This window comes from Solea solea, chromosome 14 (assembly GCF_958295425.1).
Source record: "Solea solea chromosome 14, fSolSol10.1, whole genome shotgun sequence".
Classification (NCBI taxonomy): Eukaryota; Metazoa; Chordata; class Actinopteri; order Pleuronectiformes; family Soleidae; genus Solea; species Solea solea.
In genome coordinates, this window is record NC_081147.1 from 13,572,185 (window position 1) to 13,594,803 (window position 22,619).

At 42.7% G+C, this 22,619-nt stretch overlaps 1 protein-coding gene across 2 annotated transcripts in view; it reads left to right on the forward strand.

The window, feature by feature from the left end:
* nlgn3a (neuroligin 3a) overlaps window positions 1-22,619 on the forward strand; it is a 114,190-nt gene that overhangs the window by 19,357 nt on the left and 72,214 nt on the right. The window contains exons 2-5 of one of the 2 annotated variants that reach the window (XM_058649545.1): window positions 3,057-3,753; window positions 4,780-4,839; window positions 13,298-13,357; window positions 20,740-20,889. In XM_058649545.1, the coding sequence (XP_058505528.1) occupies window positions 3,285-3,753; window positions 4,780-4,839; window positions 13,298-13,357; window positions 20,740-20,889 (739 nt within the window). In that variant the 5' untranslated portion in view covers window positions 3,057-3,284. The remainder of the gene's footprint in view (window positions 1-3,056; window positions 3,754-4,779; window positions 4,840-13,297; window positions 13,358-20,739; window positions 20,890-22,619) is intronic. The other variant, XM_058649547.1, reaches the window with a different exon arrangement.

The window sequence follows — 22,619 nt, forward strand, 5'->3', positions numbered from 1 at the left end:
ACACTAAATGAAGTTTTGTTCCATTGCCACTCACGTTTTAATGAGTTCAGTCGAGGTAACCACCTGAGAACATAGGTTCTGTCTTTGGGTTCCCGTCTTGTTGCCCTTCTCTTATTATTTTTATAATGGCACATTCAGCCTTGGTTATAATGTAACGGCGCTGCAAGCCTTTGTAATCAGTGATTACACTCTCTCAGGTCAGGGCAGCTCGCTTCATTTGAAGGTAGATGTTTGAGAGGACTAATGCAGCTCTGTGAATGCCTTTGTTGCAGACTAGCTACTATAATAACATCGTGAGGAGAGTCAGAAGCTCCATCTACTCGGAACTTTTATTGGTTCCTTTTTCTTTCTTTTTTTTTTTTTATCAGAGTCCATTCAGCGTCTCTCTCTCTCTCTCTCTCTCTAAGGGATGCCAGGCCGTAGGAGTAGATTTGGCTCTGCGCTCAGACTTTTACTGTGATGCAGAGATCTCGAAGCTGTTGGAGAACAAAGGGTCTTGCAAGCATGCATGGCTGTGGGCTCGGACCAAAACATACAGGGAGAACGCCTGTGTGTGTGTGTGTGTGTGTGTTTTCTTCTAAATATGGGATGTGAATGGGCAAAGCTAACATGTTGTACCACCAGGGCATTTTTGAATAATGAAAGGGATTGGACCTTCAGACTGTAACATATCCTATTAATCAGGGTGTGGAGAATTGTCATATTTATTATGGGTTGCAAGGCCACAGTGATAAGACGATCAATATTTCTGGTATGATGAGGGAGAACTCCTGCAATCTTTCTCTCTCTCTCTCTGTGTTGTCCCTTGGCAGCGCTTCAGCAGGTAGGGAGATCAAAGCAGAGGACTTCTGAGATGGTGTTGGAGGGGAGACTGATGAAGTCCTCTGAGCTGCGTGTCCTCTAAACACACACACACACACACACACACTCCATCACACTGTCCTCTGTCCTTGCTATGTCCTGATTAAAAAGTTTGACCCAGCGTATTTTATTTCAACTAGAATGTGTGTGTTATCGCAATGATTCTGCTGCCGTGTGCACAAAACATGGCACTTGCAGCTAAAAATAAGAAATGTTTTAAACATGTAAAGGTTCATCGGCCTCGTCTTTCTCTGTTCAGGGGATCAATATGCACAACACTTCACGGACACAACTCATGATGGATCATAAATGCAATCAATATGAATTCAAGTTGGTTTTTGAAGGGGGTGTGGGCAATCGGGTGCCTTTCATTAGGTTTGAATGGCACATTCACCAGTAGGGGACAGTTTTTGATGACCATAATATTCAGTTACTGATAAAGTAAAAGGGGTTAATAGGATGGACAAAATATTGGATAGCCCCAGAGAGGATAAACAAGAGTACAGCTTAGCAGCAGCTCAAACAAACAGCCCAATGAGCAAAGAAAGTACATTGTGAGTGTGACTTTTGGAGCATTTTGAAGCCTTTGCCAGCTCCTGGCCCTCAGCAGTGCATGCCTTTTAGTCCTCAGATTAGATATGGTTGGCTTTTCATGTATTATCATTTAGCAGGTACTCGGTGTGCTGCTTTGAGTTCCTGAGCAGAAGTGTCCACCACACATGTTCCCATTTCCACATGCATTGGCTAAGATAGGCTCATCTTCACTATTTACAACATGTAGGTGTATATGAAATAACGTGAGGGCTTTTGAATACACTTGCACGTCCCACCAAGAGGCTCAGATCCACAGATGTAGCAGATGGGAATAGCTGCCTAGTAATTAAAGCACATACTGGAAAATCAGGATTTCTTTTTTTTTCTCAGTGGCTAGTGGCCGTCCAACTGCTGCTCACACATTATAAATCATTTACTGAGCCATTTTGGATAGTAATATCCTTGTCTAAATGCTGGCTTTTCTTCTTCATTGTTATTAGAGCAAACTCTGCAGTAGGCACACAAAGCTGAGGGGGACCCTAAGCCACAGAAATTGAAAATTGATCAGGCAGTGTGGGAAGGTATTCACTGGCACTTCAGGTTCACCTCAGGACTGCTGTTTAGCATTTACAGTGCTGTCACTGGAGGCACCCATGCTGTTTGTGGCTACACAGAAGTAATCTCCAAGAGCAAACACATTGGAGGTGTAGTTTACATTCTCCATTCATCATATCTCTGCAGTGGTTCCTATTTCTACCAAATGATGCATGACATTAATCAGTCCTATCTTGTAAAGAAAGGCAAGTTTCTATAAAGCGCGTGCAGGTGATTGATATGTAATCCATACCCCAGTGGAAACCACCCAGACTCACTGTCCATTGATTTTTATTTGTGTTTTTATATTAACAAAACAACATGTTACAAGTCATTTAGCTCTGGTAAGTTCGATTAATTCAAAACCCCAAATACCAATGTACAACCTTCATTGGTTGGAGGGATATCAGGGACCAGGGGCTAAAGTCATTTTTTTTTTTTTTAATGAATTTCCCCAGTAGGTTTTTCCGTGCTATAGTAGAAGGCTAGAATCCATTACCTGTGGTAGGTTAGGCTGTGTGTCAGCCAGAAAACTTCCAGAGACTGACTCGCTATATGAACTGACTGACAGGAAATTCCCAATTGCTGCTCAAGTGCAGAGAGAAGACTGACAGACGAGATATATCACAAACATTTCTTATTATGGGCATCAAAATGTCAAAAAACACTAGTAACTCACAACATATGGGACATTTTAAACTGATCGTATGATAATGATCTTGTGTTATGATTCATTTGCTATTAATTAAACATTGGCATTTGAAGTAGAGAGTAATTATCTACTGACAGTTGATGCCTTTTACATTTCAGTTGTCCTATTAGCATTATAGGGCACATCTTGACAAGTTGCTCTACAGTTAATTCTAATATCCAAGTCAAAGGCATATTCTTGATTATGTGAATTAATGATAGCACTAAGAGCGCTGTCATGTTTATGCGAGTTGTTTTAATTCATGTCAGAAAAGGACTCACCAAGTCAATAAAAATGACTGACTAAAAAAAATGGGAGTGAACTGGTGTGCCGCTCAGAGGCTCATTCATTTTTTTTCTGCCTTCTTCTGTTGCAGCACAGGCTAGAAGATCTGACGAGCGAAAGGAGGACGGCGACTGAGAAGCCTGCAGGAGAGAGGAACTGCATAACTGGCTGGTTCTCCGCGTCCGTAAGCCGGCAGGCTCCCGTTTTGCAGCTGATGACTGTCCTTCAGGTGGCTGGTCTGCAGGGCTGAGTGTGTTTGCTGAGGTGCTGCCCCAGCTTGTATGTTGGTCACTTACATTTGCACTCCCTCACAAGGACCATGTGGTCTCTAAGGAGAAGTTGTCTCCCCTCACAGACCTGGAGCAGTTCCCACAGTTGCGCCGGTTTCAGCGTGTCCTTGTGGGTGTTAAGTTTTTGTTGGTCCTTTGCGGCCGTGAGAGGACAGAACTACCACCCTACTGTGAACACACAGTATGGGAAACTACGAGGGGTGAGGGTGCCTCTGCTAAGTGAGATCCTGGGGCCGGTGGATCAGTATCTGGGGGTTCCATACGCTGCCTCCCCAGTGGGAGAAAAACGTTTTATGCCTCCCGAGCCTCCTTCTTCCTGGTCAGGGATCAAGAACGCCACCCACTTTGCTCCCGTCTGCCCTCAAAATATTCACAATGCCGTGCCAGAGATCATGATGCCAATATGGTTCACCTTCAACCTGGATATAGTTACCACGTATATACAGGATCAACATGAGGATTGTCTGTATTTAAACATCTATGTTCCAACAGAGGATGGTGAGTGTGTCGAGTATCTAGGAAGAAAACCAAACCTCTCCTCTTTCTCTCTCTCTCTCTTTTTCTCTCTCTGTCTTTGCTCAACAATTTTGTGTCACCTCTGTATTTTGCGCGGAGCATGACATTTTGTCTGGCGCATGCTGTGTCCGTGTCCATCATTTTCCACCCGCCATCTTGACTTGATCTTTCATTTAGTCTTTTCATCAACTCTCCCCTTCCATGCCACTGTTAGAGGTTCCTCTTTTGATGACAAAAAAATGACTTATTAATATGACTGAATATAAAAGAAAAACAATCTAATCATTTAAGACACAGATTGGAAGCATTTGGTGCACCTTCCTATCCTCACTGTCTTGACTGTTCTGGGGAAAGTAGCCATTATAGATTAGTAGCCTGCTTCATGAGAGAATGATCTACTTCAGGGTTGGTGAAATATTCTGTCTGGTACACGAGAGGCCTGTGGCATCAGCCTGACCTATGTAAGACCCTTTACTTGCACAAAGCTGAATACATGAGCAGGTTTTGTGCAAAAAGGCAAACTAAACTAACTACACTAAAATATGGTAGCTTTATAGATATTGACTCTTAACTGGCCCCGATTATTTTTTCACTCAAGGAGACCCACACAGGGAAATGGGTTTAAAATGCTCCAAGAATCCAAGCGGGCAACAACAAATAACATTTTCACTCTGCAAATTTGACTGTGAACTGCAACGTCTTGCTACAGTTGCCTCTCTGCCTTTGGTTTGACTGTAATGGGTCTTAAATAGAAGTGCATGTTAATATGGGCTTCCTGTGTCCCAGAATGCAGCAAATTCATTCCAGCATTTTGGAATATTTCTGCAGCAACACCCAGTTACTTACAGGTCCTCTGTTGTTCTTGTTGTTGATTACTGGGAGGGTGGGGGGAAGGAGGGAAAGAGCGGGGTGAACAGTGGGGTCTGAGTCAGTCTGAGTTGTTGCATGTCACATGCGATCTTTTCCAGAGCTCTCTGTTATTTTGTAGTTTTTCCATTCATTTTACAGTCAAAAGAATATCCAAGGAATGTGCCAGGAAACCCAACAAGAAAATGTGTAGAAAAGGAGGTATGTAAAAAAAAAAGAAAAAGAAAAGAATAAAGCCGACACGGGACGAAAGAGGAATTGAAAGAGTGAAAGAGAGAGGAGAGAGATGGGTGCATCCTTGCAAAGCTGCCAATATCACCATCTATCAACTACCAATCAAAGTGCTAATTGGGATGAACGTGGGACTTGTGACTCAGATCAACCTTGACATAAGTGTGGGAGATGAGTGAATGGTTGTGCTGTGTTGCATGTGTGTGTGTGTGTGTGTGTGGGCGTGTGCCGTATCCCGATTAGCCGAGCGAGTGTCAAGGAGTGAAAATGTAGGTCCCTCAATAAATAATAAACTTTGTAAGCAGTTTATCGCAATGTCTACGGATGCAATGTTTTTCTTTTTCATCATTGTATGACTTGTGCATATTTAAATGCATGATTTTGAATTCACACCCAACTGTTGATTAAGGCAGAGGCACGAGTGCTATTTGAAATACTGGAAGATAAAATTTGACGTGGTATGAACTTAAGTCCTGTTTCAGAAACGACTGCACTTGAGACACCACAGCTTATTGGAATTATTTGTCAAACCTGACACCTGAACTTGTCGGAGGCTTAGCCGCTGATTAAATTTACACAAAAACGTCGAGGGCCACCTTTCTCTGATTTTAATTATTCTTAATTGTTCAAATAATGGTTTAGCTGGGGTCATTTATTGCCATGACATATTTTATGTTTCCAGGTGACCAACGCTGAAACACACTGTAATGGAGAAACGCAGTCCGGTTTCATAAGCGGCAACTAAAATCTAACTGCTGTTAACAGCAGAGGGCTAATTTCCTTAGCCTGCCATAAAGGCGCTGAGTAGCCCTAAGACTGTGATCGAGAGCCTATCTCACATCACAGTAAAGATTCAGTTTTAGCTGCAAGACCTCTGCTGTAGATTTCCACGGAGGCTGCCACTGGCCCCACTCTGTGCACTCGTACGTTCTGTTTTGGTAAACCAATTTTGAGAGAGACAGACTGGCCCTCCAGGCACTTCTGCTTCTGAATTAGTCCCAGTTGCGGAATATATACAGAAATATCTCCTTAATATTCCCCCTCCACTTTTTCAATTTTTCAATTATCTTGCCAATGTTTGGAAATGGGAAAACGCTATGATACGTTTTGTATGTTGGTTTTGTGACAGATTATTGTGCGAAGAGGTGATTTTTGCACAGTCCCTTTGTTGGTATAAACATGAAGGTTGTAAATTTTCTCAGGGGAAACTATTTTCTGTTGTACTTTTCTTTTAAGGCTGATCCTATTAGTCTTGGCTCGTGTTGAATTAGCAGTGTAAATGAATTTTTTATTTAGCCTTCATGTTGGAAGCAATTTTTGAAGTATACAATGGTTTGTTTTAAATGTTTCTACCAAGAAAGGTGTGACAATTGCAGTTAATTGAGGAACAGTTCATCAGTTCCCTCATTAAATATTTGAAATAGTGTCCTTACCATAGTTAGATATGTTCCATACACCTATAAATCAAAGGGGTTTTATGTTTTCTGTCACTGTAAAATAAGGTAAAGTCATACATGCTGTGCATATTCAGTACATCCACCAGCACTTTTAAAATCTCTATCTCAATGAATTTGGTTCCTCTGGAGGAAAGACTGATTAATTAAAAATGGTATTTGACTCTACATGAAATGGTCTTGACTGTTGCCAAGCAACAGTTTGCAGTTGTGTTAGGAGCAGAGTAAGTGGCCCTCTCACCTAGTGTGACGCACCTGTGTTACATTTGTAAAGCTGAACGACAAGAAAAGCGCCATTAATGGGAAACATGACTCATAATCTTTTTTGGATTTAAGTGTTTTATTTGGCACACATTCAGTATATAAGTATGTGTACAGTGTAACACAATTAAATGTAGATGACTGAGTGGTAGTTAGGTTCAAAAGTATTAATGTCCATATAGACACTGGGCTATTGTCACCCTACGAGGCATTATATAGAGAAAGCATTTGATATACTTTCTCACAAATAATGAACCAGTAGTATCCATGCAAGACAAAATTATAGTAGAGGCTCCTTTTTGTAGTTTGATTGGTATGGCTGGTTTCTAGTAGGATTGGGCGGTATCCAAATTTTGATTCTGTGAAACTTTCTCCACATCTTACTGCTTGCCCCTCCAATCTAGCCTCACTGACTCAGCATCTAACTCCATCATCTCAGCCAAAGCAGTATCATCACTCTCGCATCCTCTGTGGTACCAAGGGTCGAGGAAGGGGCAGATCACCGATTCGCTTTCATATTTGGCTCCAGCTTGGCGAGAATTGCAGCTTTTATTGACTTGGACGTCCTTGTCTGACACAGCAACACATCAGCTGTTGTGTTTTTCATTTGGACCATTTTTCATGATATGCTTATTGCTGTTATCGCTCCTGCCTCTTGGCTTTGAACCATTGTGCATAAGCAATTGGTGCTACAGTAAAACAGGGCAGACTTTATTGTGAACAGTAGAGAACCCACTCATCCCTCTCTCTGCTTTGCTGCTGACTGTGGCAGACATGGATGAGTGACATGAACCCAATTTTTTTTCGATTTTTTTTTTGGCCATCCCTAGTTGCTAGCAATTGTTGTGATGCAGATCATTTTGACAGTGCCAAATCTGGATTTTGTCCCCCCTTTAGTAGCAAAATTGTCATTTACATTGACAGAAATAACATTTGGTGATTGGTTTTGCTTCCTGTGGAAGACTAGTGCAGCGCTGCATGTGCAAGATGTCTTAACAGTCTGTGGCCGAGGCCATGTGGAGGTAATCTAATGTGCAGGGTTCAGCACTGTATCCCATTGCTCTGTCAGAGTTGGCGTTGTAGCCCACACATGCACACATGGTACAGAGCAGTGGCAGGTTGGGGAGGTTGGAGCCTTAAATGTAACACTGAGTCATTTTTTTCGCTGCTCTTAGTCCCAGTAAATCGAATGAAAAGTGGTAATGAGACAGCTAAACACTGTTTCACTGTCTCAGAGTGCTAGATTGGCTCAAGATTGGTCAACTTTGCGAGCACAGGTCCTGATGAAGTCACTTTTTAACTTCAAGAATGTTTTACTTTCAAATTGATTAACAAACTTGAAAAGATGTCTTTAAAATATACATGTGTTTTTGATGAGATCCTTTGAAAATCCAGTGGTGAGTTTACATATAATGCACAGACATGAGCAAATGTGCCTTTAGCACTGGCCGGGCCAGACGGTGCAAATAGCGCATCAGGTTTTTGCATCATTAGCAACATTAACTCAAGTTGAAAGTTTTCAACTTTGACGAAAACTTTGCCTCATACAGTGACGCAAAAACCAGTCAACATTGAGATTCTTTGACTGATGTCACGTTCGTGTCTGGTGGCCGTATAAGTTTTATCTACAGAGACCATTTGAAAAAAAAAAAAGAAAAAAAAAAATACAGACACAAGAATAACACAAAAATGTTCTCGCTTCACTTCTGGCTCAGCATGCTGCTTTCGGTGTGACATACCGCTAGAGAAACTTTCTGAGTTTCGACCTTCCTCACTTCTAAATCCGTCCCTCATCATGAGTCTATTTGAGATAAGTGCAGTGAAATCAGTTGTACATTTTGGCCTGATTTGGATCGCTCGACTGTCGTTCCTACGCAGCCCTCACAGGCAGCAAACTGCCATGTGTTGTGCATCTTAGTGCCAGTAGCGAAAACAGTCTGATCAGTTGCCAAACCTGAAGATTAACAACTCCAGCAGAAATGGTCATCTTTTCCTTTTACCAGATGACCTCCTGATGCTAGAGCTGTGAAAATTGTGAAAGAGCCCCAGTCCTGGTTAGACTGTGTCTGGGTTCTGGCAGACAGTAACACACCATGATAATCCTGTTGGTTGGCCAGCTCAACCCTGCCTCGGGGAAGGAGGGGCTACTCCCTGAGTGCTGCTGAGGAAATCTGTACACCAAACAGACTGTGCAAAACTTTCCAAGAAGACAAGAGCAAATATTGGCCTGTGTGGTTTGAAAACAGAGCAGATGTCTGCCTTTGTTTGACAGAAAATGACTTCTATCATCTTCTATGATCATCTATGTGGGTCAATGGTGACCCCAGTGAGCGAAGGCTGCAGCCAGCAGCATATTCATTTGAGATGCAAGACCTGACCTAAGCAGGAAGTTCCCATTCAGAACTCTCCTGCTTCTGCTGTGTTGTCCAACATCCACAGTCAATCCAAGGCTCAGTATCTCTGTTCTGCTCTTTGTTCATACCAAAGTGAAAAGGAAAAGAGGCCATAGCCTGGGGAGTCCACAAGCCAATTTGACAGGGAAAACAAAAATGTGTTGCCTCTAGTATCTCTTGTTAGTTTATACCAGGGGTGGGGAACTTGCAGCCTCATGCAGGTCGTACTGTATGGCCTGTAAACTATATCATCCGCACATGTGAGCCAATATACAATAAAGCCACTCAAACGCCGCCACACAACCATCTCACACCAACTTGACTTTTTTTTTGCAGTCAAAAAACATAAAACAATAGTCAAACATTTCAGCAGGATGCTCCATGCTGTCTGAAAGCCTGTCAGATACACACAAGTATCATGGCGACTGTCAAGAAGTGAGAAGTGAATGGAGAATGTTGCAGCATAATAAAGCCAACTTAAAAGAAGTTACATTGGCCTGTACCTGTAGTCTTTGTCTTCATGATGTACAATTTTCCGTAACTCTTGTGTCACCCCAGTGCCACCAAATGTAGAATCTGAATAATGTGCGTCCCTGTCCCCTCTGTTTGCAGAAGTCAAATAAAATGGGGACCTGCAACGTTGCTTCACAGCTTTACGGGTAGATTAAAAACACCCGTGGGATACAGGAAAGCATTGTCAGTTTAGGTTTTTAAAGCATAAAGTATTTCAAGTTTTGTTCTGTTAACAATTTGAAAGCGTTGAGTGGGGTTTGAAATAGTTGTCCTCAAGGCTGCATATTCACATTGTTCTGCTTTTCAAAAGCTTTGAATTAGTCCAGCAATGACGCGCAGTCACCTGTGCTACATCAGTTATTTAAATAACTGACATATTTAAGATGCTTAAACCCTGGTTAGTCCTGATTGCTTTCTAAGCTTTTTTCAGTTAATACAGAGAATAAATAGTTCATTAGGCAGTAGAAGGAGAGGTGAAAGACCCCAGTTTGATGCCCACGGTCTTTGGTAAACATGTCACTTTCCATTATTGAGCGGTAGACAGCCTGAGAGACTATTTGGCTGCCTTTTATTTGTTTTTTTATTTATTTTGGGAACAGCTGAAGCACAGTGTGGGTTTTGGCTGTCCTTTACTGCAGGATTACAGCCTCCTTAACCTTTTAGCTGCATTCTCCATCATTCTCTCTTATGTGTCCCTCCCAAGCTGTTCCTTAACCTCTACAATAGGAGACAGATTGGGTGAGATGTAGGCAGACAGAGAGAAAGACATGCAGAGTCGAAAGACAGGAGGAGAGACAGATCCAGACACTTTGAAATAGAAAAATGGCCACCTGAGGATTAGTGGCTGAATATAACTGCTCCAAATTGTCAAGGCTGCAACATTTCACATTTCACTAAGTCCCTTTCCACATTCTGACCTTTCTGATATTTAACTCCAAGGCCTATCTATTGTCAGTAAACCTTTTTCTAGCAAAGGAAAGCAGTTAACATTCAGCCCTTCAATGATGTATTGAGTGAATTGTGGATACAGTCAAGAAGTCCCCAGAGTCTAAGACTACTATTTGTATACATGTGTGTGTGCATACATATAGTGTGTGTACAGGCTTGGGTTTATTCATAAACTCCTACTACTACTAGACTTTATTTAGTTTGTAATTTCATACTGAATCGTTCAACAATTTCAGTATGATAAAATTGCAAACAGTAATATTAGTGAAAAAAGACCCATCAATCGTGTTTTTCTTTGAACCTGCTTTGATACATGCGACAAGTTTCTATTTTGCTTGTCAAGGAACATGAATAGCTGTTATTCTAGGTGCTGCCTGTTTTTGAAGGGACACAAATGTCATCTCCTGGAGGCTGGCTATGCGCGGAGAAAACTCATCAATTCATTTGCAGTTATTTTAATGTCACACTCTTTCACTGCAGCATCAATTTCAAGATCCAAGGTCAAATATAGGCTTGCTTGCTGAGTCACTGCAGATGTCGCGTGTTTGCCGTTCCCATTATGGATCCAGCGTTTGACACCCAGGCTCAGAGACAACACAATTCAAAGTGACAGAGCTTCCCTGTCGACACCTGCCATCCAATCTATGCCTGTCTGAAGCGTTTTCACTCAATAACCTCATTGTTTTAGCATGTCAACAGCACAGCCCCCGCTAGAATAATCATAATCTCTGACAAACCATAAACGGGTTGCTACACATACGGTCAAACGATGCCCTTTCATCACGTTTATGTTTTCTAATTAACATAGAAGTGAGGGCCAAAGATACAATCTTTGGTGAAAGTCTGCATAAGGGGGGGGGGGGGGGGGGGCTATTGAGTGCTAGGCCTTCTAAACTGTAATAAAACTATATTTTCAGAATGATATTAGCATAAAAAGTTAAGCTTTGTCATTTAAATGAATCATCATTAGGACAAAACCAGACCACTTTCAGAAAAAGAAAGATCATGTGGCTCTGATAACGTTCCAGAATTACAAAAACAATTTCTGCATAATTTTCCACAGCTGAATTTTTAATTTGTTTTTCCTATTACCAACCGAGCGACTGAAATATATGCATTTAATGGTGAGGTTGATCATAGTTATGGTGATGGAGAGATTGCATATATATCATAAAGTCATTTGTGTCTTTCTCTCTGACTCCACCGAACTGACAGAAGAAATGCTACAGTTAGTTTTATATGCAGCTTAGTTTGTTTTCTTCTTGGTAGCGGTGGGCAGTGGTGATGGTCACCTGCCAAGACGTTCAGTCATTGTTCTACAAGACATAGGAGGTTATAATATATGGATACTGGATGCTACAGATCCAGAAAGTCTAATTTGATAGTGATATGTAGCGTCCTTTTAGGCTGACGTCAGTTACTGAAACCTGTTTCCGTGTGGACGGCCCCTTAATGTTACTTAATGTCTTAGTTTGGCATGCAGATGACAATGACAACAGCCACACTCAAGAAGTGTGTGTGGCTTGTCTTGTGTGAAATGGTAATTCTGCTCTTTCCCCCTAAATAATTTATGCTTTATTTCATGAAAAAAAAAAAAAGAGGTGGTGTTTGTTTCAAGCCAGCGTGCAGCTTCCCTCTGCAATGAAACGCTGCGGGAAATGCTACACATCTTCTCTTGTAATCATGGTTCAGTAAACTTCCTGACAGTCAGCCCATTAAACTTTGATACGAGCGATTTGCACTTAAGTATAAGGTCGCCAGAAACAGTAGTGACTGTAACTGCATCAAGTATTGCTGAAAAGGAAATTCTGACATCTGAAACCAGAATAATGGAGTTATCCAAAATAAAAATAACAGTTTTCTCCAAACTCTCATCAGAAGACGATAGACCACAGATGAGTGATGGACAGACAAAATGACTGAGCATCGTTGAAGTCCTTAGGCCCTGCTGCGAGTAACAAAATGTCACACTAACCAGTTTAGAATACAACTAGTATGCGCTGTAGGGCTTGTACGCTATATTTCTACATGAAGGTGGGTCTGGATTTTCATATTATCATGTTCCACAAGGACAACAGCACATTGCATAGTGTTTATGGAAAAGATATAATCTAAAGTAACTGCACACATCACTGCGTATACATGATTCATGCAGTCTTGTGTTATATTCAAATCCCCGCCTCTTGGGACGCTGCAGTTCTGTACATGCTTGTAATTTGATAAAAAAAAACCTGCTCTTTCAATAGTTGCTGCATTCTGATCTTTATATACTTTAGCTTGGCAGTAACCACACTTTCTGTTAATATCCTTTTATTCCCCCTTTTTTATGGTTGCAAGTAAGAAATAAGTGTTAGGATAGCATGCATATTCCAGAAAGATAAGGAAGTCTCTAAAGTGTTGTTTAGGCACACTATAACCTTGTCCACTGAGTCATTTCAAAAATACAATCAAAAGCAATCAGTGTCATAACTGCTCCTTTTCTGCAGCAATCCTTTAAGCTATTGTTTTCCGAAAACATGCGGGACCAATTTGAAAAATCAAAAGTTTATTTTTCTGAAAATGCCAGTGGTGTATGACTCTGCTCCAGATATGCTGTTAGAACAATGAAGCTGTGTTTAAATCTCCAAAGGTGTCTATTCATGGTTGACTCTTTTTAATGATGATTTTATTTCTCAAATGATCTGTGTTAATGTGATTTTTCAATGTACTTAAATTATTGTTTTTATTCCTGTGTGGTTTAAAAAAAAAAAAAAAATACTGCTTTACACTGAATTGCCTTATTTCCCATGTCTGTGTTACCAAACATGTTATTTTGAATGTCCCTGTGCCTCTCTATGTCTCTCCCTGCTTCAATAACAGGGGCCCATGCAAAAAAACAGGGCGAGGATTTATCGGATAACGACGGTGATGAAGATGAAGGTACTTTCCATGGTGAACAAAGATGGTGCATGATTTATTTTTTTTTCCTAAACATGTCACCTTTTTAGATCATTTATACTTTTACTTGATTATGGTTTTTTTTTGTTGTTTTTTTTTTTTTTTTTTGCATTTTGCAAATGCATTCATCAAGCATCCATGCCACATGTGTTGGATAGTGTTGTCTTCATCAAACGTGGAGTGCATGTGAGTGAATGTGAGGTCTGACATTTCAAGTGATGAGTAAGGTGTTTGGATTAGGAGCCATGTGGGATCTGGGAGCTGTCTAGATAACCAAGTCCGGGCCGGGTCATTTTAATATCTCACACTGTGACTTAAGCAACTGCTATTACAAGGGCAGCGCAGTCGTGAGAGCCTCTTCATCAGGTGTGGCCAGCAGATGTATCGGTGGTGATAATGACAGAACGACAGTAAAGCAGCAGTGTAATATCGGAGCGTTCTGCCGGGTCTGCCAGCAGATTTAGATGAGGAGCGGCAGTTCAGGAGTGCTTTTGGAGAGGATTAGAGGCGAGAGGTGTAGAAAATGGGAAGTTGCTGCTCAGCAATCGCATTGTTCACTTTCCATATTTATCTTGGGATATTCCCGGCTCAGAGTGGATCTCTGCTGAGATTAGAATGAGAGAAGGTTTCTTCCGCTGCAACAGAAACAGCTTTAGTGTCTGAATCTAAATTAAACCCCTGATATCACCCTGCACCTTGTCTTCCTTCGCCACTATAGGCCAGGTGATGCAACAATGATCTTGGGTGTCATAGTGTAAAGCCATCACAATATCCTCCATGTGTTTCCTCCATGTTGACAAATGGGATTTCGGCTTATTATGATTGCATTCGGTGAACAAGATTTAACCGTATGTTCGGACCAAAACAGTTTGGGACATTAGCAAATGTTGAGGGCACATGGGTCCTCTGTTTGGCAGGAAACCCAAAACGTCACACTTAATTGCCATAACCTCACATTTATGCATCTTGAATGTTGGCATACTGAATGCCAGCTTTGCAGCAGGTCCTGTGTTTGGCTTTAAACCCAGCATTTTCCGGCTGGCCAGGTTTTATTCCAGATGTTTTTCGGGTTTTTAGAGAAGCTCTTTTTTTTTTTTTGCCAGTGGTCTTGTATCTCGACAAGGCGACTTATGCTGGCTTTGATTGCAGAACAGGAAGTGTCGCTTTTGGCACCTCTTTGAAACACAGGTGTCCCCTCATCCGAACCATGGGCGAGCTTTTCCAACGGAAGCCAAATTGCCTTCGGTCTTTGGCGTGACAGTACATGTACGTACACACGTGCATCCTTGTCTTCTTGTAAGGAAACGTGTCTGCGAATGTTGCCCTAAGTCGGTTCAGAATTACCGACAAGTGCCAATTCCTTTGTCTGGCAAGTGTTTGCATGCGTACGCGGCGGCTTGGTCTCCAAGCTGTTGTGCAAGACTAGCTTCATTGAAAATGTGACAAGTCTATTCCTCACTGAGCGCAACTAATGCTATTTACAGAGCATCGCCGTAGAAGCACAATACAGTCCCAGCGGAATCTCTGCCACCGCACTGGAACTAATGCGTGTGTGACAGAGTTGGCCATCAATGGCTAAACATGATCCAGTAGACTGTCATTGTTCTGGTGACGGTCTGTTATGAACTCTTAATGGCCTGACAAGTAAAAAACCCTGTTTTTTCTGTAGTTCTCCCCAAAGGGAACTCCTACTTCTGTAAAAACAAGACTTACCTCACTCAAGGTTGGCTGAGTACACTTCACAAACCACGAAGTTCCAGTGAACTGTCCACTCTACTACTATGTTGCTCTGATGAGTGGCTGCACTATTATGTAAGGAATCTCCTTGTCTATGGCACATGTATTGAAGGCTTTGCCAGTTAAAGTCAAACGTTTGTATTTAGGTTATAGGTTGAGCAAAATCCGGACTCTGAGTGGCACTCTTAAGCTCCTCTTAGCCACATATTCTCATTCAGTTCAGAGAGTTGCTGTCTTGTTTCTCTCTTCCACCCCCTCCATCTCTCAGTCTGTTCATCGCAGCATTACCATGCTGTCTCAGTTGGCAGTCTGTCTGTCCTGGGCTAATTCCCTATTTTTCCTCCTCCATAATATTTGAGCTGCCTCCCACCCTGTTTTAACCAACGTGACACGCTCTTAAATTTATTTTTCCAAATGCGTTGGGACAATAAATCATTTCTCACGTTTCCAAAGAAATATGAGTAATAAATGTAATGGCATAGTAAATAGTACACAGTACATTTGTAATACAAAGGTGCGAAACAACAAAATATATTTAACTGAAACGACTCGATAAGCAAAATGAAATATGTAATGAGAATATGATGAGCCTTTAATACAACACATCTCCATCTGTTTGCTGGCTCTCCTCAAGACTCTGCCTCTTTGTCTTTTCATTGTCCGTCTCTTCTCGAGTCTTGCCGTCTTTCCCTCTGTGCCCCACCTGTCCGTCTGAGCTACGGTCAACCCCACTGGCGCGCGTAAAGTGCATTCAAATTTTGTCCAGCTGTCCCTGCAGCACCAAGTTGCTGGGATTTACAGTGGCCCACAATCAGGACTTGATTTTACAGAGGATGTTATGGCACTGTCAAAGCCAGCGCACGCTTTCAATCACCTACCTGCTGTTGTTAGATAAAAGTGGGCTAGAAGTAGCTAGAGGTGGTGAGGCTGGAGGAGGGAAATCTCAAGAGGTGGAACATGGCTGTGTGCTGAGCCACTGTGCCCAGTGTTAGGCAGAGGCAGGCAGCGTTTCCCACTCCACCTCCAGGGTGTGTTGCACCACCACTGCCTCAGCCCTCTTCCGCTGATGAAAAATAGATGTCTGTCATTTGGCACTTTCAGACTCTATCTCTAATCAGGAGGAATGCTTCCGCCCAGCATGAGCGTGCGCACACACACTCAGACATGAACACCAGTACATCCATTAAATCAGTCAAGCACACAGCAAACAACGCTCGCTTCCAAGCTCCGAGACTTGCTCTGTCGAAGATAACACACACGCGCACGCGCACACACACACACAGACAGACCCAGAGAAGCTCTCCGTCGATGCTGTGCCAGGGAGTAGAGCTGAGCTCCACCTGCCCGGGTATTACCATTAATTCCATTGCAGAGGGCCCCACTGGATCCCTTTTCAGTAAAGCCCTCAGCTCTGCTCAGGCAGCCTGGAGAGTGGTTAATCAAGGCGCAGGGGAAATTCACGCACCACATTCTCATCTCTACCACTATTCCATTCTCTCTGATGTGGCAGGGATGAGGATTCATACCCCTTGAAGCCCATTTACGTCAGGATATGTGGAATATTGCTGTGCAGCTTCTGTCAAAGATGAGGATTGCTGCTAATGTCTGATCTACAATGGCATCATTTGAGCCATTTCAGAGACAACTCCTCTATCATCTCGTCTCCTTCTTTGATTTCCTTTGTTTTTAATCTTTCTTGAGAGGCTCAAAATTATTAACGAGACAAAAACATAAAAATGCTGCCTCGGAAAACAAAGACTGAAATAGAGCGGAGATGCTCCTTTGACCGGCTTTTGCTTTGTGCACTTGGCTGTGTTTAGTGTCTGCTGCCCTAAACCCGTCTTTGTGTTTTTTTTATAGGGTATTGACAGTTTTTGTGGCTTGAAACAAGGATAACAGGCCTCTCTGAAGGAATTTAGGGCTAGTCCTCTTTCAGTCAGGGGGAAAAACAGCTATTGTTGAGTCTTAAGGATGACAGCGCTCTACAGCTTCCTCCTCTCAGCCAGGTTCAGAACAGCAGAAGGGGGATTTGGCTAATAGTTTTTAGGCTTCTCACTGTGTCTTCCCTTGTATTAGACTCATCCAGCGTCTGTACCAGCCCCTCTTTTCTTCTCTTTTGCCCTCCGACGATACACACACACACTGCTCTCTGTCTGCCGGCATTATATTTAACACACAAACACACCACCATAGGAAGCAAGAAGTCACCTTCACACAAAGGTCATTCTGCCTATTACATTTACCAGCGCAATGTCAAGATGTACAGTCGCAGCCCACACCTGCTTTCATATATGCTCCGATTTGCACATGAGTCCAGAAGTACTTTAACCTTGGAGACCCCCCCCCCCCCCCCCCCCCCAAAGACCTATAGACACACACATTCAGCGTCTTGTAACGCAGATATTCAGCATTTCAGGATACTGTCACTGACTTCTGCAGTGGAACAAGCCGCTGTGTAATTGAGCGTAATTTCGCTGCTTGTTTTGTGAAGAGCTCCCCAGATAAACTCTGTGCTTTACATGAATGTGGCCAGTAATGGATGAAGTGAGAAGCTTTCCCTGACGAGAGGTGCTACAGTAGGGGGCATGTCACGTCCCGCCACATCGCGACACTGCCACCCGTCCCCCTCCACCTCAGACCTCACGCACAGCCACCGACAGTCACCGTGTTTCACCGAGTGTTGACACAGTGAATACCACCGACACTCGTCTCCACTCGCCTTTGTCCTGTCCCACTCTGAAGCGTCAAGGGCGATTCTGGGGACGCTTAACGTCAGCTATATGACTGACTGTTTTCAGAGGAGTGAGAGGCACAGGTCCAAAAGGTGGAGGTACAGCGGGGAAGAGGGGGAAATAAGAAAGAGGAGCAGAGAATGAGTGCTTTTCACCCTCCTGGGGGGCTTCACTCGCAGCAGCAACACATAGAGACTCAGCTTAGGCCTGAGTTATGCCTCCCACTGACACTCCAATCAGTCCAGAGCCACTGTGATGCACCGGAAAGGTTGTGTCCCTCAGGTGCTGCTAAAATTCACACCCTGCGATATGTTGAGGTGTGAGTGTCCTCAGCCGTCCATGTACTTACCTGGAGTGAAGTGTGGTGAACTAAAAATAGTCGAACTGTTGATTAAATAAAAGGGCAATTTTCAATGTATTTGCTTTAGTGTAAGTACAATTGTTTTGTGTTTGTATGTGCTGTGTGAGTGTGTAGTCACTGTATAGTAGATGCTGCATGTTCTCACTTCTGTGGGTGAGAGAAATATCTGAGAAAGCGATGCGCTTCCGTGCATAAATGATGCTTCCGTTTCGGTTCACTCTTCATCGCACAGCCACCTTCATCTACATTTCTGTCATGCATTTTTTTTGTTGATTTCCCCCAAAAAAAACATGAATCTATTTTGTTTTTTCTTTGTTTCCACTTACAGTGCATGTAGTTCTGTTCCTGGTGTAGTTAAATGACTTGTACTTGCGTTGATAATAAACATGTCTCTGTTTCCTTCCTAGCGCGGAGCTCTGTGCTGCATTTTGATGCTGTGAACATGTGTGTTGATGTGACAAAATGTATGCCGCGGAGAAGTGGGGGATTTCTGAGTTAGACACGCACGTCACCTGCTTTACCACATTAGTCCGTCCACAGCTACTGATACTAAGCCTCTGATTGGTTGAGTAGAGCTAATCAACTCGTTACCTCCAAGTCATGCCACTCCGCAGCCCACATGTGGATGTATCCAGAGATTATTATTATTATTAGGGTGTAATTAGGATCTGATGCATGCATATTTTCCTGTGACTCCAGTCAGTGTCAGTGACAACTGCATATCACATCTGTGTGAATCCTCCCACATCAGATCAAGTCAATCAATAGATTAGAACAAGTGGTCGTGTAACACTCTCTCAGAGGGATTTAACTGTTGTCATGGAGACATGATGTGAATCAACAAAAGAGGTGACTGATAACACTGACATGACTAATCTCTTTTTCTTATTTCTGCCCCCTGTTCTTTCTGACTCTTTGTCATTCTCTTTGTATCTGTGGCCCATTTGTTTGAGTAGCTTGTGAGGAATATCATTTTGATGTTTTTTTTCTTCCCCTTTACCCCCCCCCCCCCCCCCCCAAAAAAAAAAAAAATCTCCCTTTCCCTTCCTGACTGTACCTTCCATGCTTTCTCAACCCATGCATTCCCTCCTCCTCGTGTTTAGATAAGTGTGTGCATAGAGAAGTGTCAGCTATAAATTACATTTCACTGTGTAGCCTTCTCAGATACCAGCGAGATAAAGAAAGCCATAAATAAGACTGCATCATGTACAAGTTATTGCTTTGCTTTTAAACGTAACAGGGCCATGAATAACCAAGGGAATAAAGAAAAAAAGAAGCTGTGACTCAAGGCTTGAGTTCTGCTATGAGGTTACACGGGAACCGTGTCTATACAAAATGCATTTAAGTAGTTGTCCTGGGTGCTAATGTGATGGGATGCATAGCGATGAGCAGTGCCTGCAGATTGGTGCTGTGCAGGATGTGGTCTGCGATTAGCTGTTCTTCAGGATTTTGAATTTTGACTCATAATACAATACCACCCTTTCAAATTTGACTTTCTTTCTTTCTTTTTTCTTTCTTTTTTCTTTCTTTCTTTCTTTCTTCCCATTTCCTTGCCTCCCTCCTTCATTCTGGCCTGTCCTTGTGTCTTTGTCCCTCTCTGTATTTCTTACTCTTGGCCCTCCCTCCCGCTCATATTTTCACCATTCGCAGGGCTTTGGGTGTTCCAGGGAATTCAAGAGAGATTGAGGGAAGGCAGGAGAGAGACAAAAGTGATACAAAATAAGGGAGGGAAAGGCAAGACGCTACACATAACACGGGGGTAGCAGGAGTGAAAATGAGAGCGAGTTTCTTGTCTTGTCTCCCTGCTAGCCAGTCAGTAATTCAGTCTATTTCTCAGACAGAGGCTTTTTTCTTCCCTCTACCCGTGGATGTGCTTTATCTGGCTGAAGTGTCATTCCAGCTGGGTATCAAGCCCAAGTTCTGAAATAAAATAAGCATTTTTGCAATCCTGAAGCACACATTTAACTGCCCGCAATGTCGAGCAAGGCTGTGCAAATAAATTGTTGCACAGAGATAGGCCTGCGTGAAAAGAAGGCACATGGTAGCATTGTGTAATTAGCCAGTGCGTTTTCCCTGTCACTGTCGAGCCAGATTAGCCTCTCCCTGTTTAGGAGATGTGTCAGACTACCTCTCTCTTTATTCTCCCTAATGGCTTCCTAAGTGTCTATATTGGGAAGTGGGTCTGCCTCCTGGAAGGCTGCACAAAACCAAATGCAACAAAAATCCAACCCTAATGGCTTGGTTCATTCCAGGTAAATGACAAGACCATTTTCAGCTGAGATGGCCAATTATTGTAATGAAGTTGAACTCAACATGATGAGTGCAAATTAATTTGTTGCAGCTGGAAGATAGAAAATAATCATTGCAGACCAGCCGACTGTCTGTGTCCTCATAGCTGGTATCTGGGAAGTGACTCTCAGCTTGTTTGTTTGTGGCCATCATGTGATCTGTCCGCTCTGTCTGAATCTGAGCTGATCCTTGATCTGCGTGGGTGGACGACTATGTGAATGTGTTAATGATGGCCGCTCTTGCAGACATACGAGATACTGGTGCCAAGCCCGTGATGGTCTACATCCATGGAGGGTCCTACATGGAGGGGACGGGCAACATGATCGATGGGAGCGTCCTGGCCAGCTATGGAAATGTCATTGTTATCACTCTCAACTACCGCGTCGGAGTCCTCGGTAAGCTTTTCTTCTTCTTCTTCTTTTTTTTTCCCTCCTCTGCAATTCCTGCTTCAAGGACGTTTTTCTGGGCCATGTTTGTAGGGCAGCTAGGTGTAATGAGCGCCGCTGATTGCCACATGCACTCCAAATGAGGCGCCCGTGAAAACACAGCGCCGTGAATGCACAATCTGGTCCCCGTGTTTCTTGTTGATGTGACGCTTGTATCGAAAACACAGTCATTGAGTTTGCTGAATGTAGGTTTGTTGTTGTGACTGGGATTTAGAATAAATTAAGAAATTATTGTAATGAGCTTGGGGGGGAGAAAAGAAAAAATTGATGAGATGGGTTGAAGCTGCAGAGATGGAGGAGAGGAGAAGAGTCTGTTAGAGAGTGTGAGGTGTTCTCTCGAGTTGCGGTTGGTTGCAGATTGACTCACACAGCTGAATCCTCTTTGAGACACGTGTGTGTGTGTGTGTGTGTGAGTGAGTGAGAGAGCGAGAGTGTGTCTGGAGAGGCAGAGGAAGAGAGAAGGAGAGTGAGCTCCATGGAAACAGCTGCAGCAACACAAAATGGAGTTTGTTAGCACACTACCCGAGCTTTGTACCTTTTCCATCCATCTCTCTGGCACAGCTGATTTCCCTCCTCACACATTTCCTTTTACATTTACAGTGGCTGCGTAGCGACTACAAACACTTTGAATAGAAAATGACATTCCTATTTTGTTAGCATATTGTTTACACTGCTGGCAGCTGTTAACATACAAGAGGCTGTTTGGATTGTTCTACATATTTCTTACCGTCAACAAATCCCATAACAAGATCTAAAACTGTCTGTAAGTCTGCGTTCAGACTATCTTGCCAGTGGCATTAGCCTGGAGGCTATTGCTCCCGCAAAAGACGTACTGCCTACTGCAAATGTTAGGAATGAGGTTAGGAACACACAGTTTAAAAGGATTTACAATCTTTTTTTTTTAAAGCTCGTTTTAAAACCGTCTCTTACTATGGTTTAATATTTAAAGAGAAGTGAATGGTACTCTTATCATTTCTGAGTATTTCAGCTGTGATTAAATTGAGCCTGAAAATCAGCCACTGTGATCCTGCAATAATTGTAAAACGTAGCGCTTTGAGTTGCAGCAGCAATTAGGACAATGTCATAAAGTCGGCAAACTGACTCTCGGGGCACCGGCGGCTCTGTCGATTTTATGTCCGTCGTATTCTGTGAACGCTGGCATTTGGGTTGGAACGATATGACTAAAGGTTGGTCTTTAGCAGGCTGTCGGTGAGTTTGAACTCGTACAACATGTGTATGTAATGCTCAACATTGTCCTGAATAGATGTTTTTCATGGTGGATGTTTGTCGACATGAAAAAGAGAGAGAAAAAGATTTGACGAATAATATTATTGAGGTTACTCTCCGGGTTTAAAAGAGCCATGGTCGTGCTGTTGTTAAAAAAAAAAATATTTTAAAACTGTATGTTTGTCACATTTGTATGTGTTATTATATTATATAACGGTGGCCTTTTGAGACTTTTGCAAACTATTGTATATGACATTAAATGCAGCATCCACAGACAATAATATTGAAGGAACATGTCACCGAGAGTGTATCAGTGTGGCTCATTGTGGTCAATTGCACCGAGCAATAAACGTCGTTCCCAACATATAGAACTTGTGATGAGGTGCCACAAAACATCGCTTCATTTCCAGCGGTCGAAAGACAGAGAGGTTTGGGCTCAGCGAGCTGTAACA